General features: G+C 37.9%; 2 protein-coding genes and 1 pseudogene across 2 annotated transcripts in view; 1 reads left to right on the forward strand and 2 right to left on the reverse strand.

The window, feature by feature from the left end:
* Window positions 1–20,797, forward strand: part of LOC131538747 (gastrula zinc finger protein XlCGF8.2DB-like) — a 149,236-nt gene that overhangs the window by 58,657 nt on the left and 69,782 nt on the right. The window lies entirely within an intron of this gene.
* LOC131538794 (gastrula zinc finger protein XlCGF8.2DB-like) lies at window positions 1,679–7,375 on the reverse strand (annotated as a pseudogene).
* On the reverse strand, window positions 13,240–18,572 carry LOC131538751 (piggyBac transposable element-derived protein 4-like). Its single transcript, XM_058772836.1, has 2 exons — window positions 16,375–18,572; window positions 13,240–15,915 (listed from the first exon to the last, which is right to left on the reverse strand). Exon 2 carries the CDS (start codon window positions 15,461–15,463, stop codon window positions 14,249–14,251), a length of 1,215 nt encoding a protein of 404 aa, XP_058628819.1. The 5' UTR covers window positions 15,464–15,915; window positions 16,375–18,572; the 3' UTR covers window positions 13,240–14,248.

The following is a 20,797-nucleotide window of genomic DNA, read 5'->3' on the forward strand; positions in this document are numbered from 1 at the left end:
ACTTTATAATTAATTAGGCATTTTATTTCCACTTTTCAAACATTTACTTTCTGATCTGGTATGTGATTGGAAAATGAGAAGTATGAGTTTGACAAAATCTGGAATCGAACTCTGGTCCATTAGTAAGAGTAGTATGATAGTATGGCATTTCCAACACAGCCTATGTCAGTGAGTTACAAGGATTAAGCAAAGGATGGGTTATCAAGGTTAGACAGTGCTTCTTTAAGGTCACCGCTGTTATCTGTGATGTTCCAGCAAGAGCTTTCATTAAAGGAGCAAAAACTGGTTACTCAGGCTTTAAGAAGTGTTTATCTTAAATAGAGAAAGACATTTCCAGAAGTCAATAGTCCACTCCAGACTGATCGTCTTCTGAAAGGATGTCTAATGTCAGAAAGTCACCATATAGGCATAGTATCATGCTTTCCTCATGATTACATGCATCTTGTTTGTTTTGGGGTAGTAGTAGTATGTAGTTCTTGTTATACACACAGCGAAATGTGTTGCCGGGTTCAGTTTATAACGATTTCATGTTTTTATCTGCTGCCAATTTTTCACCCTTGCAAGTCGATTATTGTCTGCAAATCTTCACGGCTTTGTGCACACATTATTTGTGTCATTTGTGACAAATTTCAGTGATTTGTTTGAAATTTCGCTGAATTTGTTACTTACAATGTTCATGGGTTAACCCATCTTTCAAAGGATGTTGAAATGCACAGAAATCTGGACCTAATATATGGATCAACTAATGGTGCTTTTCCACTGCGTGGTACAACTCGGCACAGTTCAGAACGGCTCGGTTTGTGTTTCCACTGCAGTTTAGTACCGCTTTAGAGTGGGCGGGATTATTCCCGTAAGTTGTGCTGCCTCTACTGCCGTGACTCCTGAAAAACTTTCATTCTGCGTCTCTCCATCACGCTCTCGCTGGATCCACTCCTCGGCTATCAACGAGAGGACAGTCTGTACTTCCTCAACAGACAACGAAACAGCCATTTTTTGGTTGTTAAAAGAAAGGTGCGCTCATTCAAAACAGTTGCGTTTGATCCTTCGCTGGCTGTGCGGATTTAAATCTAGCGGGTCTGTTGTGTCTCATGCCGCAAGTCCAATGACGTAGGCAGTAACGATTCTCTCCGGCCAATCAGTGATCAGCAGAGTTTACACGTCATGTTCGCTTGGAACCTCGGCCGAGTACCAGGTACTGTACTAAAAAAAAAGTACCAGGTACCAGGTACTGTACCCAGTGGAAAAACCCCCAAAAGTGAGCTGTACCGTGCCGTACCATGCAGTGGAAAAGCGCCATATGTCTGTTTTTTCTTCCACTACGGTCACCTGAGTTTGTGTTCCCTGCCATTGTCACCTTTGGCCTGCTCAGTTGGGATTTAAAAAACAGATAATATTCAGAAATGATCAATTAGGCTGCACTGACACTGTCAGGGCCTGTTTACACCTGGCTATCTCATACGTTTTCTCTGATTGGATAGCTATCCGATCGTGAAAAGACCAGGTGTAAATGCCCTCCGACATGCTTTTGAGACGGATTTAAATCTGATCGCTCAAACCACTTCAGGAGGTGGTCTGGACTGCATTCCAGACGAAGCTGGACAAGTGAAAATTCATCTGGTTGTTAAAAACGTATGTAAATTTTACTCCTCCCAAAATGTTAAAATAATAAAGAGCATTTTATAAGCTATGATATGTTATAGTAAGATACGACGGCGCTAATGCAAGTAATGCATTAGCTAATGCTTATCTCTTCAGCAAGCTGATGCAAAAACTGCCGCAAATGAAACGTAAATGAAAGTACGTTGCAGATGCTTAACACACAATCATCTTTATTAAAAGTAGTGAGACTAAATGTCTTAACTAGTGCTGATGCCAGGCTCCTATTGCGGTCTTTGATCTTGAAATTAGCTGATGATGAATAAATGCAGCGCATATCTGTTGCTTTCATTGTCGTGAAATCCATTAAATTTGCATATAATACGGGAACTGAAGATCGGACATATATCCATTTTGCGAAGACACATTTATGGCCAAGTGTAAATGGAACAGTTTTAAAAAATCAGAGAGCTATCCGATCAGAGAAAATGCATGAAGTGACCAGGTGGAAACAGGCCCTCAGATAAGAACAAAAGATGGAACTGAATTAATCTGACATTATAATAAATATTGACATTATTTCCTGCCTTCATAATTGAGTTTCATAACTACTGAACTTTACAATTAACTAATCTAACAATAACGACACTTATAATAATGACATTTAATTGTGAAATTTGTGAATGCAAGTATCTGTAAAGTTGTGTCCTGTGACAAACCAAAATTGAATTATACTGAATTATACAAAACAACTGAATTATAGCAAAGCAGATGGTCACATGCACAGTGGTTAAAAATGTAGAGTCTATCTAGAGGAGAAGAATGCAAATAGTCATGAAGGTGGATGATCAGATTTGGGTCACTTTCGGCTGCAGTGTGAACGGAGCTTTAGTTTCACACAGATGCGTATTTTCTGATGCCATTTCAAACTACTGAGCCATTTAAAACGCTTTCCACATGAAGAACACAAATATGGTTTCACATCTGCATGACTTTTCAGGTGTATCTGTAAGTGTGATGGCAAAAGAAATGTTTTATTACACTGATCACAATTAAACTGCCTTCCTCCAGAGCGAACGTGCTTTTGATTTTTCAAACTGCTCCTTTTTCTAGGCCTCTTTCCACTCGCAGAGCACTGCAGTTTCTTTCCATGTGTTTGCAAGTGACGGTTCAGGTCTCTTTTATATGTGAAGCTCCTCTTACACTGAAGACACGGGAAAGGTTTCTCTCCAGTGTGAAGCCTCGTATGAATCTGAAGAGTTATCTTCTGACTGAAACTCTTTCCACATTGAGTGCAGGTGAAGGGTTTCTCTCCAGTGTGGATTCTCATGTGAACATTAAACTTTCCTTTAAGTAAGGTTTGATTCTCGCGTAAAACATTTCCCACACTGAGCACACACAAAAGGCTTCTCTCCTGTGTGATTTCTCATGTGAATCTTAAGAGTTCTATTTTGTGCGAAGCTCTTCCCACAAAATTTGCAGTTGAAGGGCTTCTCTCCAGTATGATTTCTTATGTGTGAATCAAGAGCTGTTTTATGTCTGAAACACTTTCCACACTGATCACATGGAAACGGCTTCTCTCCAGTGTGAACAACCATGTGAATCTGAAGAGATGATTTGCGTGAGAAGCTCTTCCCACACAGTTTGCAGGCAAAAGGCCTCTCTCCAGTATGCCTTCTCATGTGGGTATCAAAGGGTGATTTATATGTGAAGCTCTTCCCACACACATTGCAGGTAAAAGGATTCTCTCCAGCGTGAAGTCTCATATGAGTTTTGAGGTTTCCTTTACAAGTGAATCTCTCTTCACACCGATTACATGTAAAACAGTTCTCTCCTGAGTGTTCTCTTCGTGTGGGAATCAAAGGATCCTTTAAGTCTGAAACTCATTCCACACTGATCACATGTGAATGGCTTCTCTCCAGTGTGACGTTTCATGTGGGAATCAAGGCTTTGTTTATGTGCTAAACATGCTCCACACAGTTGGCATATGAAAGGCTTGGTTCCAGTGTGACTATTCATGTGGCGTTTAAGGTTTTCTTTACATGTGAATCTCTTTCTACACTGATGGCATTTGTGAACATTCACGTGCATTTGAAAGTTATATTTTTTCTTGAAACTCTTTCCACAATTATGGCAGGTTAAGTAACTGTTAGATTCGGTCCTCTGAACTTTTTTTGGTGATGAAGTTGTTTCCGCAGTCATGACGTCAAGTCTCTCATTTTGATCTTTCTCTTCTATCTTTGTCAGTTCTCGCCTCTCTTCATTCAGCGCCATCAGGTCTAAAGTGAAAAAAGACAAATACAGGTTAGTGGCACTTTAATGGCTTAAAGCAACAGACATCAAAACCAAGATAAAGTATTAAAACATCAAAACGAACATTTTCCAATAAAACTGGGATATTATAGACCAGTCATTCCTGGTCTTAGGGACACACCGCTCCACTCATTTTGTTATGTCTCTATTTTAACTCACCTGATTCAGATCACCAGCTCATTAGGTGAGAGCTCCATGAACTCAGTGTATCAGATAAGGGAGACATACAAAATGTGCAGAGCTGTGGGTCCACAGGACTAGGATTGAAAACCACTGTTATAGACCAATCCTGAATCTGCCATTCATGTTTAAAATTTTATTTAAATTTGTCAATAAGCACTAGCGCAGTTTAGGTCTTAAATCTATCCAACTACTAATACTTTGTGTAAACAAACAGATATTTCATCAAACACAAGTATGGAGTGCATCAGGGCTCAGTATTAGGTCCTCTGCTTTTCTCCGAGTACATGCTGACCATGAGGGACATTATCATTAGAGCTCACAATGTTATGCCAAAGATATATTTTTACATTTTGTGACAAAACTGCACAACTGTCCAAGTTTATTACTGATTATTACTGAATTTGTGTAATAACTGTAGTGTGTGGGACTCACGTCACCTAAGACATTGTGATTTTTGGTCACGCGTCACTCAAGGTGCGGTTATGAGTATATCAGATGACCAATTCCCACCTCACTTAGTTTAGTGCACCAGTCAAAGACTGGTAATTTGGCAATGCGGGCGTGTTTCCCACAAGCTGTTCAATAATTTGAATTGCACACATTGGAGGGAGCTGGTCAACTGATTTATCTGAAAGATTGGTGGTTTAGCTAGCTAGTAGAGCCTTGGATCATCAACACAAAGAAGACACAATTGTAATAAGATAAATGAAATTTATTAACAATAGATACGCAAGAGTAAATACAACAACTAGTGATGATACCAATAAGTGAATATGCACTGCTAATAGAGAATAATAGACAACTAAATATGAAGGAAGTTACTGAGTAAATCGCAGAAACAAATAAATGGAATGAACACAGAACGGCTGAATGCAATGCTGTTGAGCTGAATGTAGCAATGGAAGAGATTTCTATGGAAATGTTGCTTATGGGAACCACTTAATGGCTCTGGTGGAATTAACGATAAATAACTGCTTATTTATCTCTGAACAAATAATATAGCTATTATTCGTAATGCTGACCCCAAGTAAATGTTATCTAAACAGGTTAGAGAAACATAGGCTGCAGGTATAAACTAAGCCAAGGTCTTTAGGAAAGAGGTTTGGTAAGTTTATAATTACGTTCCACAGGCGGGTGATCAGTCCGGCGGTAGAGACGTCTTCCACTGGTGATGCAGACTGCGTGCAGTGGGGAGGGCACAGAGTTGCGTTCCGGTAGCCGTTAATGCTGACCTGGAGGATGCTGAACTTCTGTTGTGCCACAAAGCGTCCTTAGAGCATGGACCGGGCAGCTGGGTCAGATGGGTCTTCAAGGGGTCCTTTGCAGCCTGGCTGCATCGTTGGGGAGCCGTGGGTTTCAGGCAGTGTCTGCCACTGCGGAGGTCCTTTGCGGACTGGGCTGTGCTGCTTTCGGAGCGGCAAGAGTCAGACGGGGTCCGTCACTGCTGGGTCCTTTGCAAGTGAAATTTTAATTTCATGATTTCAACTTTACGAAGCTAGCACTCTAGAATAGACCACCCCTCTGCCTTCATCTCCACTGGTCTCACTCAGTCTCTTTGTTTGTTTTTTTTCCATCTCTGCTGGTACCACCCTGTCTTTCGTCTTTGCTGGTTCTGCTCAGCATCTCAAAAGCAATATGAGACTGTCAAGTTTCCATGTTTCAGCGCGCTGCCATGAAAGCGCATCACTGGCATTTGCATCCTTTTGTGCAGATACAAGTTGTAATGTTACATCTATGTTATATAGCGAAGTTATCTGATTAATATCATAGGATGTATCAAAGAATGGGCTTCAGTTTACTGGTATAAAGTCAATCAGCTTCACCTCAGGCAGCTATTCCAATGCTTCTTTTTTAATAATTTTGCTGCATCGTAATCATAATACAACAGTGTTCTAATCATGTGTTCATGTTTTCATGTCATTTTTATTTTTAACATTCATTTTCATTATCTCCATGACGACCCCGCACCGCGAGCACTCGATTACTTGTTTTTGAAACCTATTGATGATCAAAATAAGAAATTGTGAAATTTAAAACCTGTTGCTCATGACGTGGATCTCTCTGTTCTTTACAGTCATTTTGGACGTTTTAGCTCTTTTAAGATTTATAAAGTCTCTTGCCAAAAACAGTCATTTTGACGTTCAACATTTTGTGCGTTTTTGTCCGGTATTCGTCTGGTCAGCATGAGGACCAATAAAATAAAACAACTTCAATTAGGACGTTCATGACATTCTTTAAAAATATCATCTATTTCAGTAGAGAGGGATATTTTAATAAGGATCAAATGACAGAGTTTGAGAATGAAAACCAACCTGTTTGTTCCTCAGTATCTTCATGTTTGAGACTGAATACTTCTTCAATCCTTATGTCTTCACTCTCCTGTTTAATAAACGCCATCTTTATAACAGCGTCACGTGGATCTGTCGCTTCAGCAGGAGTTTTTCTGTGAGTTTGAACACTTTGTCCTGTTTAAGATGAGAATAATTAAGTGCAAACTAAATCTCTGGGTGCGTCTCAATCAGCTCCTAGTTACTGCACTGATCAGTGAGTCAGAGCGAGAGTTAATGGCCTGAAATCACCACGATGAGACAAAACATCAGCATGTGTTGCATTTGGTGTTAGGTTAGAGTTGCCAACCGTTCTGTTTGATTACTCTAATGCTGAAGAGTGTATTTTTCATAAACAAACACAATTTCATGTCTGAAATAAGATTTTAAAGCAGCCAAAATACATCATAATGATCAGATAAATCCAAGTTTATAGCTAAAATATTAAGCAAAGGTTAAGTATATTGAGGAGGTAGCATCCCTTATTTCCCTTTTCTTTAGTTGGCAACCCTAATTATGTTGTCGTTATTATTATCTGCACATTTAATACTTACTATTTTTAATAATTACATTTTCACTTAAAAACTGCTGGTTTGTAACAGTCGTCATTGCGTTTGTTGTATTTGCGCTGAATCATTTTGCGAAGGAGCCTAACGTTAACTGTTTAGTGTCATAAAGCTCTGTTTCTCTCAGTATTTGCAGCGAGTGAACTCATCTTCACTATAAACTGAGTCACTAAACAGGGAGCGAGATGAGACGCAGCTTCTGTTATTCATGTGCCAGTGCAGTTTAATCATAAAAATAATGTTTATTAATGTTAGGTAAAGTATCACAATGTTTACTTCATCCACAATTAAACCATTTGAACCATCATTAACTTCTTGCATTAATTTAAACACTTTAAATGCTTAAAAAACACACAAACCTTTCTTCAGCCGAATCACAACCGAGAGCGGCACAGTCTTATGATGTTACATCACAACACCAAAATAAAAGTCCTGTCATCACTGTCTAAAATACAAATATACACATTTAAATCCCAGAAGAATTCAGAGTTGATTTATTGGTGAAATACATATTTAAGCAAATTTTGTCCAATGGTGTGTACATATTAAAAGAATATGAGATTCTGTCTTAAAGACAGAACTTTAATGTTTCCCACATTATTTTTTTTTAATAGTAATTCATAGTAAATACTATAGTGTTTTTGAACCATACTATAGTAAAGTACTTGAATTAATTCGTTGTGGTAATTCTATAATTGCTGTGGTAATATAACAACTATAGTAATATACACAAACATACTTTACCCAATACTGTACTAAGTTTTCTACAACTATAGGGTATATTATACTATAATACACTACAGTTTACTGTAGTAAAAACTAAAGCATACTACAGTATTTATTACAGTTTATCAGTTCATTATAGTTAATACTACAGTATGCTGTAGCATTCATTAACAAAGTGTTATATATAATATAATAATAATAATACATTTTATTTAAGGCGCCTTTCAAATCACTCAAGGTCACCATACATCAAGGAGCAATAAATAAAACAACAATAAATAGCAACAATATCAATGAACCATGAAAAGAAAAAGAAAACAGCAGTTCCTCAAAAAAAAAAAAATCAGATTTGAGTGCAGCCAGTAATCATGTAGGATAAGCTATTCTGAATGAGTGAGTTTTGAGTTTAGCTTTGAATTGGGAAAATGAGTCTAAATTGTGGATGGTAGCTGGGAGGGAATTCCAAATGCAAGGAGCAGCACGGCTGAAGGCTCTATGACCCATGGTTGTTAAACGAGCCGTGGGTGTATGGAGAAGACCCATTGAGGAAGAACGAAACTTTCGAGAAGGAGCGTAGGGCTGAATGAGATCTGAGAGATAAGTTGGAGCGAGGTTATGGAGAGTTTTATATGTGAGAAGAAAGATTTTAAATTCAATGCGAAATTTGATGGGAAGCCAATGTAGCTGTTGAAGAAGTGGAGTAATGTGTTGTATAGATGGAATGTTGTATTTGCGCTGAATCATTTTGCGAAGGAGCCTAACGTTAACTGTTTAGTTTGATAAAGCTCCGTTTCTCTCTCAGTATTTGCAGCGAGTGAACTCATCTTCTATTTAGTATTAGAAACCATTTATACTAGTATTAGAATGCAAACAGTGGGATTTACAAGTAAAAATATATAATCTCAGTGGGATTTAAAGGGTTTCTACACACACACACAAACTTCTATTTGATTATTGTACTATAATATGTTATTGCTGATAGCATGTTGTGTTTAGGCAGTTTTTTTTTTTTTTTTGTGACTCAGGAGAGATTGACACAAAACCAGTTAGTTAACCCAACAATAAATGTACAGTGGGTACGGAAAGTATTCAGACCTGCTTAAATTTTTCACTCTTTGTTATATTGCAGCCATTTGCTAAAATCATTGAAGTTCATTTTTTTTTTCCTCATTAATGTACACACAGCACCCCATATTGACAGAAAAACACAGAATTGTTGACGTTTTTGCAGATTTATTAAAAAAGAAAAACTGAAATATCACATGGTCCTAAGTATTCAGACCATTTGCTCAGTATTTAGTAGAAGCACCCTTTTGATCTAATACAGCCATGAGTCTTTTTGGGAAAGATGCAACAAGTTTTTCACACCTGGATTTGGGGATCCTCTGCCATTCCTCCTTGCAGATCCTCTCCAGTTATTTTAGCTGTGTGCTTAGGGTCCTTGTCTTGTTGGAAGGTAAACCTTCGGACGAGTCTGAGGTCCTGAGCACTCTGGAGAAGGTTTTCGTCCAGGATATCCCTGTACTTGGCCGCATTCATCTTTCCCTCGATTGCAACCAGTCGTCCTGTCCCTGCAGCTGAAAAACACCCCCACAGCATGATGCTGCCACCACCATGCTTCACTGTTGGGACTGTATTGGACAGGTGATGAGCAGTGCCTGGTTTTCTCCACACATACCGCTTAGAATTAAGGCCAAAAAGTTCTATCTTGGTCTCATCAGACCAGAGAATCTTATTCAAGTGTTTTTTAGCAAACTCCATGCGGGCTTTCATGTGTCTTGCACTGAGGAGAGGCTTCCTCGGGCCACTCTGCCATAAAGCCCCGACTGGTGGAGGGCTGCAGTGATGGTTGACTTTCTACAACTTTCTCCCATCTCCCGACTGCATCTCTGGAGCTCAGCCACAGTAATCTTTGGGTTCTTCTTTACCTCTCTCACCAAGGCTCTTCTCCCCCGATAGCTCAGTTTGGCCGGACGGCCAGCTCTAGGAAGGGTTCTGGTCGTCCCAAACGTCTTCCATTTAAGGATTATGGAGGCCACTGTGCTCTTAGGAACCTTAAGTGCAGCAGAAATGTTTTTGTAACCTTGGCCAGATCTGTGCCTTGCCACAATTCTGTCTCTGAGCTCTTCAGGCAGTTCCTTTGACCTCATGATTCTCATTTGCTCTGACATGCACTGTGAGCTGTAAGGTCTTATATAGACAGGTGTGTGGCTTTGCTAATCAAGTCCCATCAGTATAATCAAACACAGCTGGACTCAAATGAAGGTGTAGAACCATCTCAAGGATGATCAGAAGAAATGGACAGCACCTGAGTTAAATATATGAGTGTCACAGCAAAGGGTCTGAATATTTAGGACCATGTGATATTTCAGTTTTTCTTTTTTAATAAATCTGCAAAAATGTCAATAATTCTGTGTTTTTCTGTCAATATGGGGTGCTGTGTGTACATTAATAGGAAAAAAAGAACTTAAATGATTTTAGCAAATGGTTGCAATATAACAAAGAGTGAAAAATTTAAGGGGGTCTGAATACTTTCCATACCCACTGTATATAAGATCTCATAAAGGTAAAAATGACAAATGCAAGTATTACTACTGTGACGGGAGGAGCCAACGACAGACACAGTGGGTGTGGCGTCAGGCCTCGGAGAGGCTTTTATTAAACAAAATAAAAAACTTCTTCCTCTGCCTTTGGCGGGACTTGATCGGCCCGGCATCCTGGCCCGACGGCCGTAATACGGGTGCGGCGTTCTCCCGGACCGCGGGTTCTGCAGCTCACATCTCCGGTGGCGCGATGTCCCTCTACGCACCCTTCCTGGACCCACGAGGACACCAGCGTGCATGCACGGGGGAAGAGACCGGTCTCTCGAGGAGAGGCGCGCTGGGCATTTAACAGCGGCGGTGATGAGGCTTCATTCAGTCCAGCTGTGCCTCATCACACGCCGCCAGCCTGCGTTGATCCCACGCCCCTCCTCTCATCCACCCACTCCAGTCGGGAGCCTGGTGAAGGGCGGCGAATAAGGGACGGGGTGGTGATGATGATGGGGGAGGGCCACCGATCCGTCACACTACTTAAAAATTAACATTACCCCAGAATGCATTGCTAGCTCAACGCAACGTACTTGTAAAAGAAGCAAAATGTAATTTGTTTTTTCAAATGCTATAGCTATGCATGACTACAGAAATGCAAGACAAATGCAGGCAAGATGAATACATCTGAATTTAGTATAGGAAAGAATTATATTTTATTTACTAACAACGATAAATAAAGCTGCTTAAAGTTTCTTAAAGTACTATATAAATGCATACATATATTTCATACAATTTGTATTTGGGGGTTTAAAGGGTTAGTTCACCCAAACATATAAATTCAGTCATTATTTGCTCACCTTCATGCTGTTCAATCCTTGTGTGTGTTTTGTTTTTGTTTTTAAACAGAAAATGTGATATTGGTCAAGTTTGTCCAGAATGTTTCAGATTCTTCATGACTTTATTTGATGATGGTTTTGAAGCTTCTGAAAGTCAGGTTTGATTGACTGATGAAACCAGCAGAAAAAATTGACCAAAATCTTACGCTCAGTGTGTTTTGGTCTTTGTCTAAATGTTTTTGCTGGTTGTGAGATCAGTGATGATGATGAGAGTATAGCAACATCTGGTCCAGATGAGGCAGTAAGAGCAGGTGCAATGAAGGAGCGTCTCATTCATGGCACTGGAGTATTTCCAGGATGGTGGTTTGGACTTCTACGTCGTCAGTGCTCACAGCAGTCTGCAAACATTTCAGATGCACAAACAATACAAAAGTAGTCATTTTAACGGCACAATGTTGTTCGATTTCTGTGTTGGAAGTAACAGAATTATCTTGCTTTGTATTGTTGTTTTAGGTTTTCCTTTTTTTCCTGAAATGTCATTTGCTCCACTGCAAAAGCTCTGCAGCAAGTGCACAGAAATCAAGAATTAAAAAATCTGTATTTGATTTTACAACAATTAACATAAACTTCAACTTCCTCAATTTATCAACAGTATCTTATGAAGAAATGAAATAGGTAACTGATGCTTATTTGCTGCTTGTAACATTAGATGAGTTTAATTATATGACTTATATTCATTCATCTAAAGCAGTGTTGAACAGTGAATTCTACATACTGTATATACAATAGCACACATACATACAACAGTCTCTCAGATGTCTGTTTTCGTTTTTAAAATGTATACGGTTTATATTCAGTTTGGTGATGCACGTGTGCTTACTGGAGATCCGGTATTTGCTATACATAATAAAATAAGATTTGTTGAACCGTGTTTTTTTTAACATTTGTAAACACCCTCATCGCTGTTCTCCTTCACGTTCGATGATGACGTATCCTTTAGCGTGGGCTTCTGGGATTGAAACGGTTTAGAATGTCGGCTGAAGCAGTAGGACATCCGGGAACTTCTCGAATATTGTTTTTTGAATATGGTGGTTTCGAACTTACTCTTTTCTCCACCTTTTCTTGACGTAAAAATGGGCGCCGCTTCCGGTCTTATTGGCATCCAGCTATTTTTAGCTGTACAAAAAAGTTCGTTTTTCAGCTTGATATTAAAAATGTATGCGTCTTATCGTGTTATTTTAATGTATTATGTTAAGTATGAACACACTGGTTTGTAGTGCAAACAGTTTAACTGTTGTATGTTGTTATTGTCCTCGTTATTTACCTATAGCGGCTAATGAGCCGGAAGTTTCACAAACAAGCTTACTTCCGCGTTCAGGAAAAAGGTAACATTACGTCCGAATCTAGCGAGAATTAGTGCACTTGCCTACTAATTTTCGCCTACTATTTTATGAATACCTAACATTCAAATATACTTATTTGGTCGCCTACTGCTTTTTGTAGATGTTTTTTTTTGGTTTGTTACAGGTTGCCAGAAATCATCGGCGGTGAGGTATTGTTGGCCTATGTTTTTGAATCGCAAAATAGGTTTTAAATGAATTATTGCACAGTAATTGAACAATATATTTTTTTTAGTTATAGTAGTGTTTTTATTGTGTATATTTATTTCTGTGATTTTGTGATTGATTTTTTCGTGTTTTATGTTGAAGATTTATTGTACTGTGGAGTGGGGAGTGGAGTTGTCATGGCAACGGGGCTGGAACGGCAGAAAGTAATGGTGTTTTGCGGCTGTTTTAACGTATGTTGATTGTTCATTAGCAATAGTTTGTATGAGTTTTCGTAACTTGACATTTTGATCGTAGTAATGAGTGAATAATGTAAAGATGGTACAATCCTGCATAGAATGGTTGAATGGCTGTGTGTGAACCAAGAGCTGTTGAGAAATAGGTGTTGCGATAAGGTTTGATCTCGCCGATACGTGGTAATGTGGTTCATGGAGGTTGTAAATAACTTTGTGCTGTTAATACATTTGTATGGGATTAATCGGGATTGATAGCAGTTTTACTGTATTTGATGCAATTTCTAGTAATTATTCACAGAATGTGCATTGACTTTTGAAAACTAGATGACTTTGGTAATAGCATTTTATTCTTGGGAGGAGTGATAAAGAGACTGCATTAATGTTTTTATAACATGATTATATTATATAGTATAGATTTTAAGGTTCAAATACTGAAAACGTTTTTAGCTTGCACTTTAAAAAAAAAGGTGTTTGCTGGCCACTAAAATATTATTTATATGTAATGCCATGGTTTAACAACTAGATTTCCGTAAGTTCCGTAAATGTCCAAAACACATTTTGGATAGACAAAAACAGTGTTTTTTATGAAACTGTTAATTTTTAGATTTAACTCTTTGGAGTCTTGGGCTATTTTGGCCGTTTTTGAGTACTTTTTTATTTTTTTATTTTGCGACATAAACAAATTTATACCATACCAATGTTTGGTATCATTTTTTTCAGCACAACATCACCTATATGAACAGACAATTAGTTTTTCACTTTGATGTACTGTATCAAGATACTGGACCCAAAATCACACAAAAAATACAAAATCCGAATAGAAAAATTATAGTTTTTTTACTACAAAAAACACAAACATGCTCAATGAAGCATTTTAAAAGGTTTAAAATGTAAACACAAGTTGTAAGTGTCAACATATACAGGTACAATTCAGATATATATTCAAAATTAAAAAAATATGATTTAAAAAAAACGCGGGTGTAACCATAGGCTTTTTTTTTTTTCTTTTTAGCTTTGCCACTTTTTAAAACAGTTCATGCACAAAATTATACAGAGAGCTATATTTAAGGCCTTGCATTCCCAGAATATTAGGGTTCCCAAATAGTGCAAATACAACATAAAAAAGGTAAAATTGAGATAAAATCTAACTATATACAGCAAAAAACAGGTGTGGCAATAGGCGTTTTTTCTTTTCTTTTTTGCTTATAAACTCTACAAAACACTTCATGTACAATTACACAGACAGCTACATTACAGGGCTTTCACTCCTTGAGTAAGAGGGGTTCCTAAAAAGTGCAAATATACCATACAAAACTATACATACAACTATTTACAACAAATATCAACAAAAAGTGTGTTGTTTTTTTTTTTATCTGTGCCACTCCTCAAAACAGTTTCTGTCAACAATGAGACAGAGGGCTACATCACAGGCCTTGCATTTCCATGGTGTGAGGTTCCTTTTCTTCTCCACTTGCTGGCAACGATGGCAGATCCTGCGGCCTTGTGTGGCTTTCTTTTTGACATCTGTAGCCACGTCAATGGCAACAGGAACATGGTCGGTGCTCCTCTGGATGACAGCTCCTGCCTTGTCCACTCCACACAGCTGGGACACCAGTTCTACCAGGAAGTTCTTGTGTGTCATGTGCTGAACCTGTTTTGTGTGGCTTATCTCACGGTGTAGGATGTAGGCATTTGTTGTAGCTATGTCCACAAAGTGCAGAAACATGGTACGGTACCAGCAAGCAGTTCTGCGATGGGTCGAGTAATACTGGAGAAGCTGGTCTGACAGGTCAACCCCTCCCATGTTCTTGTTGTAGGCAATGATGGGGGTAGGGCAGGGAATGTCTTTTACTGCCCAGTGTCCAACTCCATCCTTCACTCTCCTCTGGACAGTCTCACCAGAAAATGCTGGATGGATTGTGGAGCACATCGACACCTCCCGTGTGTCCATCCACTTCACAAAGACAATGGGGCCCTCTCTGATCCATCTTACGCTGCCTCTCTTGGATTTTTTGTTGAGGGCATTTGCTCTGCTACTAGGACACCCTTTCCTGTTGTCCCTGTAGGTACCACAGGCTCCAAAGTTAATGTTAGCCAAACCAAGGAACAGTTTGGGGCTTGTGTAGAAATTGTCCATATAAATATGGTATCCTGTCCCAAGATGTGATGGCTGAATAAGGTCCATGACAGCATCATACGACAGTCCATGTACGCTTGGTATGTGTGATTTGCCCACATACAGGTTGAAGTTCAGTGTGTAGCCATTACTTGACTCTGCCAACACAAACAGCTTGATCCCCCATTTTGTTGGTTTTTCCTTCATATATTGGGTCATGCCAGTTTTTGCTTTGGTTGCCACCATTCTCTCATCGACTGCCAGTTCCTTCCTTGGGTGGTAATGAGCCTGGCAGGCATTCCGAATGTCATCCATCAGAGGTTGGATTCTGAACAGCTTGTCATGCTGTGGTGTTCCCTTCTTCTGGTCATTTCTGACATCCTCCTCTGGATCACTGAGGTGGATGTTCCACGATAACGCCCTGAATCTGTCTCTTGTCATGACAGTGGCTGGAAACGGCACAGACATGAAGTGTTTTTTTCCAGTAGTCCTGGATACTTGGCAGTGACACAAACGATGTGTATATGAGGAGACCTAGGTATTTGTATAGTTCCTCAACTTCAACATCAGTCCATTTGTACTTATTCCCCATTTCCTGTTTTTTTGCTGCCTGCTTGTTGGTGTTTTTGCAGAGTGTCCTCATAGTATCCGTGGAAAAGTACAGCTGGAACAGGTCCATTGGTGAGTGTACTGAATGCATATTCACCTGGGCTCCTGGTGTTCTGCGGGGCATGAACCTACTGGTTTGTGGGGCAATATCAGGATCACTCTCAGTTTTCCAGGGCTCAGAGCTGTGGTGTGGCTCTCCTGACTTTGCTGGAGATCTTAATCTGGTTTGACTCTTCCTTCCACCCCCTCTCTGTGTAGGCCTCTGTCTGCTTGTTGTTGGAGTGGTAGATGGCCCAGGCTGCTCATCATCTCTGTACATGTCAAGACACATGTAAAAAGATTAAAGATTGTACATCAAAGTTCAAGATGCTCATTGGCACATATGCACAGCAATTACAGTGAAGCAGTCATTGGCAATGAAATTCATGTTCACACAACCACACACACACACGGCAGACAGACAGAGACACACACACACACACACACACACACGGCAGACAGACACACACACACACACACACACGGCAGACAGACAGAGACACACACACACACACACACACGGCAGACAGAGAGAGACACACACACACACACACACGGCAGACAGACAGAGACACACACACACACACACACACACACACGGCAGACAGAGAGACACACACACACACACACACACACAGACACACACACACACACACACACACACACACAGACACAGACACACACACACACACACAAAATATAATATACAATAAGCTAAAAGTTTGTCTCACCTCTCGTCGTGAACCACAAAAGTCGAGTCGTCAATCTCATCATCGCCACTTTCTGATTCTGACGATGAACTGTAAACAACATCGTCCAGTTGATAGAACAAGTCTAGGGCTTGTTCAACCAAAAACATTCGCTTCATTTTTCTTCCACCAAAAACTACCTGAACTACTCCTAAACTATTCTCAAAATCTACTCAAACTCTTCCAAAAACTAGCAATAATATCTCTCTCTCTAATATGTGTGTGTCTCTCCGTCTACTCCATCAATCTCCCGCCGGTGTTACGAGATTTTCGGTTTCCGAGATTCTCTGTTTCAGTGGGCGGAGCATACATGAATATTAACGAGTTTCCCGGACATGCGCGTGGAACTGACAATTTCAGTTTACGCTCCTTGTATCTCAGCAGGTTTAATGGAATATTTTAAAATATTTTCAGCGTTGTGCAAACGTATGCCTATTTGTTCATCATTTTGTAACAGTTTATAATGTTTTTATTAATTGCACGTTTTGTGCAGTCGTCCCTGACTGTATGATAGCAAGCATTCTTTGTGTAATGTTACGATAAATCACCGCAAACCTCAGCTAGTTGTATTGATTTCAGTTTGTTGTGCTGCAGCTTAGCTTGCAATGCTTTAAAACTGTCTGCTTATATTTACAAAATGAACAGGAATCCAAGACCACACACATGGATGAAAGTGTTCCTTTAATACATAAGCAAAATTTTGGATTAAACAAAATTGTATGGACAAAAGTGTATAAAGTAGCCTATATTTGGTACACTGTAAATGAAAAAAAAAAAAAAAAAAATACGCCTACTTCACGGCATTTTATGGAATAGAATATGCAACTAATTTGATGTTAACAAAATGATTTTATTAACAACTATATATATATATATATATATATATAATTTAATGTATGTCTATTATATGCATGTCTGTATTATAATTTGTTTCTTTGCACTGGTAGCTCCTGTCACCAAGACAAATTCCTCATGTATGTAAACACACTTGGCAATAAAGCTCTGATTCTGATTAGCCTACTGTTTTAAGGCTTTAAGGTCTGTGATGTCAGATTTAGATTTTTCCTCTTCAGTGTCATTTGATCTTTCAGAATTAACTCTAATATGCTGATTTGCTGCTCAAGAAACATTTCTGATTATTATCAGAGTTGAAAATTATTGTGCTTAATGAAGTGTGGAAACCATTACACAGTAACAGGATTCCTTGATGAATTGAATGTTCTACAGTATTTATTTGAAATAGAAATCTTTTGTAACATTATAAATGTACTTACTGTCGTTCTTAATTAATTTAATGCATCCCTGTCAAACAAAAGCATACATTTCTTAAAAAAATTTAAAATAATAAATAATAATAATAATAATAATACAAAAAAAAAACAACAACATAGTAATTCCAAAATCTTTGAATGGTAATGTCACTAGTCAAATGCCAGAATCAAGTTTAGAAATATGTTGTTGTTGTTGTTTTACCTCTCTTACATATGATCTTAGAATAACTTTATGTGTCATATTTTTATACAGCAGATCCAAAAAGGATATTTACATCACACTCTTTTCTCCTATGTAGTCTTGTTTTGGTGCATAAATCTTTTTAGTTTAGAATTCAATAGTGATTCATACTCAAAATTGAGGAACACTTATATTAATCACATCCTCCATGACTAAATTTTGAGTGTGAATCATTATTGAATTCATATTTTTAAAAACAAAATGTCACTGTCTCACATAATATCAAACTTCCACACCAACACACATTATAACAACATCTAGATATCAAAAGATAGTCAAGGCCACAATCCAATCTTTATTCCACTTTATTTTTTATAGAAAAGTGCCTCTATTTAAAGCCTAATTAATAATATATGTTTATGAAACTTTATGGCTTATAATGTTGTGCATCAAAATAGATCATGCATTTGTATAAATGCTCATCATTGTGTATCATCCAAGTGCAGTGCAACACATGGTCAAAGAACAGATGACAGAGAATAACATCAGTGTAGGTTGCAAAATTCTTCTTAGGCCACTGATATGGTGGTGAATGTTATTTCATTCATTGCCAGAAGATGACCGTTTTAAAACATAAAAGGTAATAGAAGAGTTATAAATAACTGAAACGGTTGTTGGTTCACATGTCTATATCTGCACTACTATTGGAAATCAGTGTAGACGTAATCATCCAGGTGTTCTGGGATTCTTGGTTTCACTGTGCAAGGAAACCTTACACCTTTACATGATCATCTTAATTATGTTTGTTTGTACAAATCTTTAAATATTATATATGGAAACATGAAAAAAAAAAAAATACGCCTACTTCACGGCATTTTATGGAATAGAATATGCAACTAATTTGATGTTAACAAAATGATTTTATTAACAACTATATATATATATATATATATATATATATATATATATATATATATATATAATTTAATGTATGTCTATTATATGCATGTCTGTATTATAATTTGTTTCTTTGCACTGGTAGCTCCTGTCACCAAGACAAATTCCTCATGTATGTAAACACACTTGGCAATAAAGCTCTGATTCTGATTAGCCTACTGTTTTAAGGCTTTAAGGTCTGTGATGTCAGATTTAGATTTTTCCTCTTCAGTGTCATTTGATCTTTCAGAATTAACTCTAATATGCTGATTTGCTGCTCAAGAAACATTTCTGATTATTATCAGAGTTGAAAATTATTGTGCTTAATGAAGTGTGGAAACCATTACACAGTAACAGGATTCCTTGATGAATTGAATGTTCTACAGTATTTATTTGAAATAGAAATCTTTTGTAACATTATAAATGTACTTACTGTCGTTCTTAATTAATTTAATGCATCCCTGTCAAACAAAAGCATACATTTCTTAAAAAATTTAAAATAATAATAATAATAATAATAATACAAAAAAAACAACAACATAGTAATTCCAAAATCTTTGAATGGTAATGTCACTAGTCAAATGCCAGAATCAAGTTTAGAAATATGTTGTTGTTGTTTTACCTCTCTTGCATATGATCTTAGAATAACTTTATGTGTCATATTTTTATACAGCAGATCCAAAAAGGATATTTACATCACACTCTTTTCTCCTATGTAGTCTTGTTTTGGTGCATAAATCTTTTTAGTTTAGAATTCAATAGTGATTCATACTCAAAATTGAGGAACACTTATATTAATCACATCCTCCATGACTAAATTTTGAGTGTGAATCATTATTGAATTCATATTTTTAAAAACAAAATGTCACTGTCTCACATAATATCAAACTTCCACACCAACACACATTATAACAACATCTCGATATCAAAAGATAGTCAAGGCCACAATCCAATCTTTATTCCACTTTATTTTTTATAGAAAAGTGCCTCTATTTAAAGCCTAATTAATAATATATGTTTATGAAACTTTATGGCTTATAATGTTGTGCATCAAAATAGATCATGCATTTGTATAAATGATCATCATTGTGTATCATCCAAGTGCAGTGCAACACATGGTCAAAGAACAGATGACAGAGAATAACATCAGTGTAGGTTGCAAAATTCTTCTTAGGCCACTGATATGGTGGTGAATGTTATTTCATTCATTGCCAGAAGATGACCGTTTTAAAACATAAAAGGTAATAGAAGAGTTATAAATAACTGAAACGGTTGTTGGTTCACATGTCTATATCTGCACTACTATTGGAAATCAGTGTAGACGTAATCATCCAGATGTTCTGGGATTCTTGGTTTCACTGTGCAAGGGAAACCTTACACCTTTACATGATCATCTTAATTATGTTTGTTTGTACAAATCTTTAAATATTATATATGGGAAACATGAAAAAAAAAAAAAAAAACAATGACAATTTCAGCAACTTTTTTTTTTTAGCAGTTAGTTCAGTTAGTTTATAACCAAACAACACGGAGAATGTTTAACAAAGTTAAGACATGGATCATCACACCCTATACAAAAATATGTCCACAGATACATTCATATAGGTTTATTTCATTTGTAGCAGGCATAATTTCACGAGTTCACACTTACATATATTAGCACGAGTAACGTAATGCGTATTTGGCGAGTATGGTAATACGTTGTTGGCGTGCTGTCCTGGGGAAGGGCTCCGAGCTCGGGAATTGCCCGAACCCAGAGTATCCCCCTACTGTGTTGTGAACTTAGTGATGATAGTGGAGAAGGGGTGGTGGAGGGATGCTGATTAGCCGTCAATGAAAGGAGGTAGGTCGGCTGTATTTATACCCTTGTTTTGATTAGCCTGATGGCGTACCACATGTGTCTAATTAGGCTAAGTATCTGGCGTGCTCCTCCGAACTTTGTTAATAAAACATCATTTCACGAGTTCACACTTACATATATTAGCACGAGTAACGTAATGCGTGTTGGAGAGTATGG

Source organism: Onychostoma macrolepis, chromosome 04 (genome assembly GCF_012432095.1).
Source record: "Onychostoma macrolepis isolate SWU-2019 chromosome 04, ASM1243209v1, whole genome shotgun sequence".
NCBI lineage: Eukaryota > Metazoa > Chordata > Actinopteri > Cypriniformes > Cyprinidae > Onychostoma > Onychostoma macrolepis.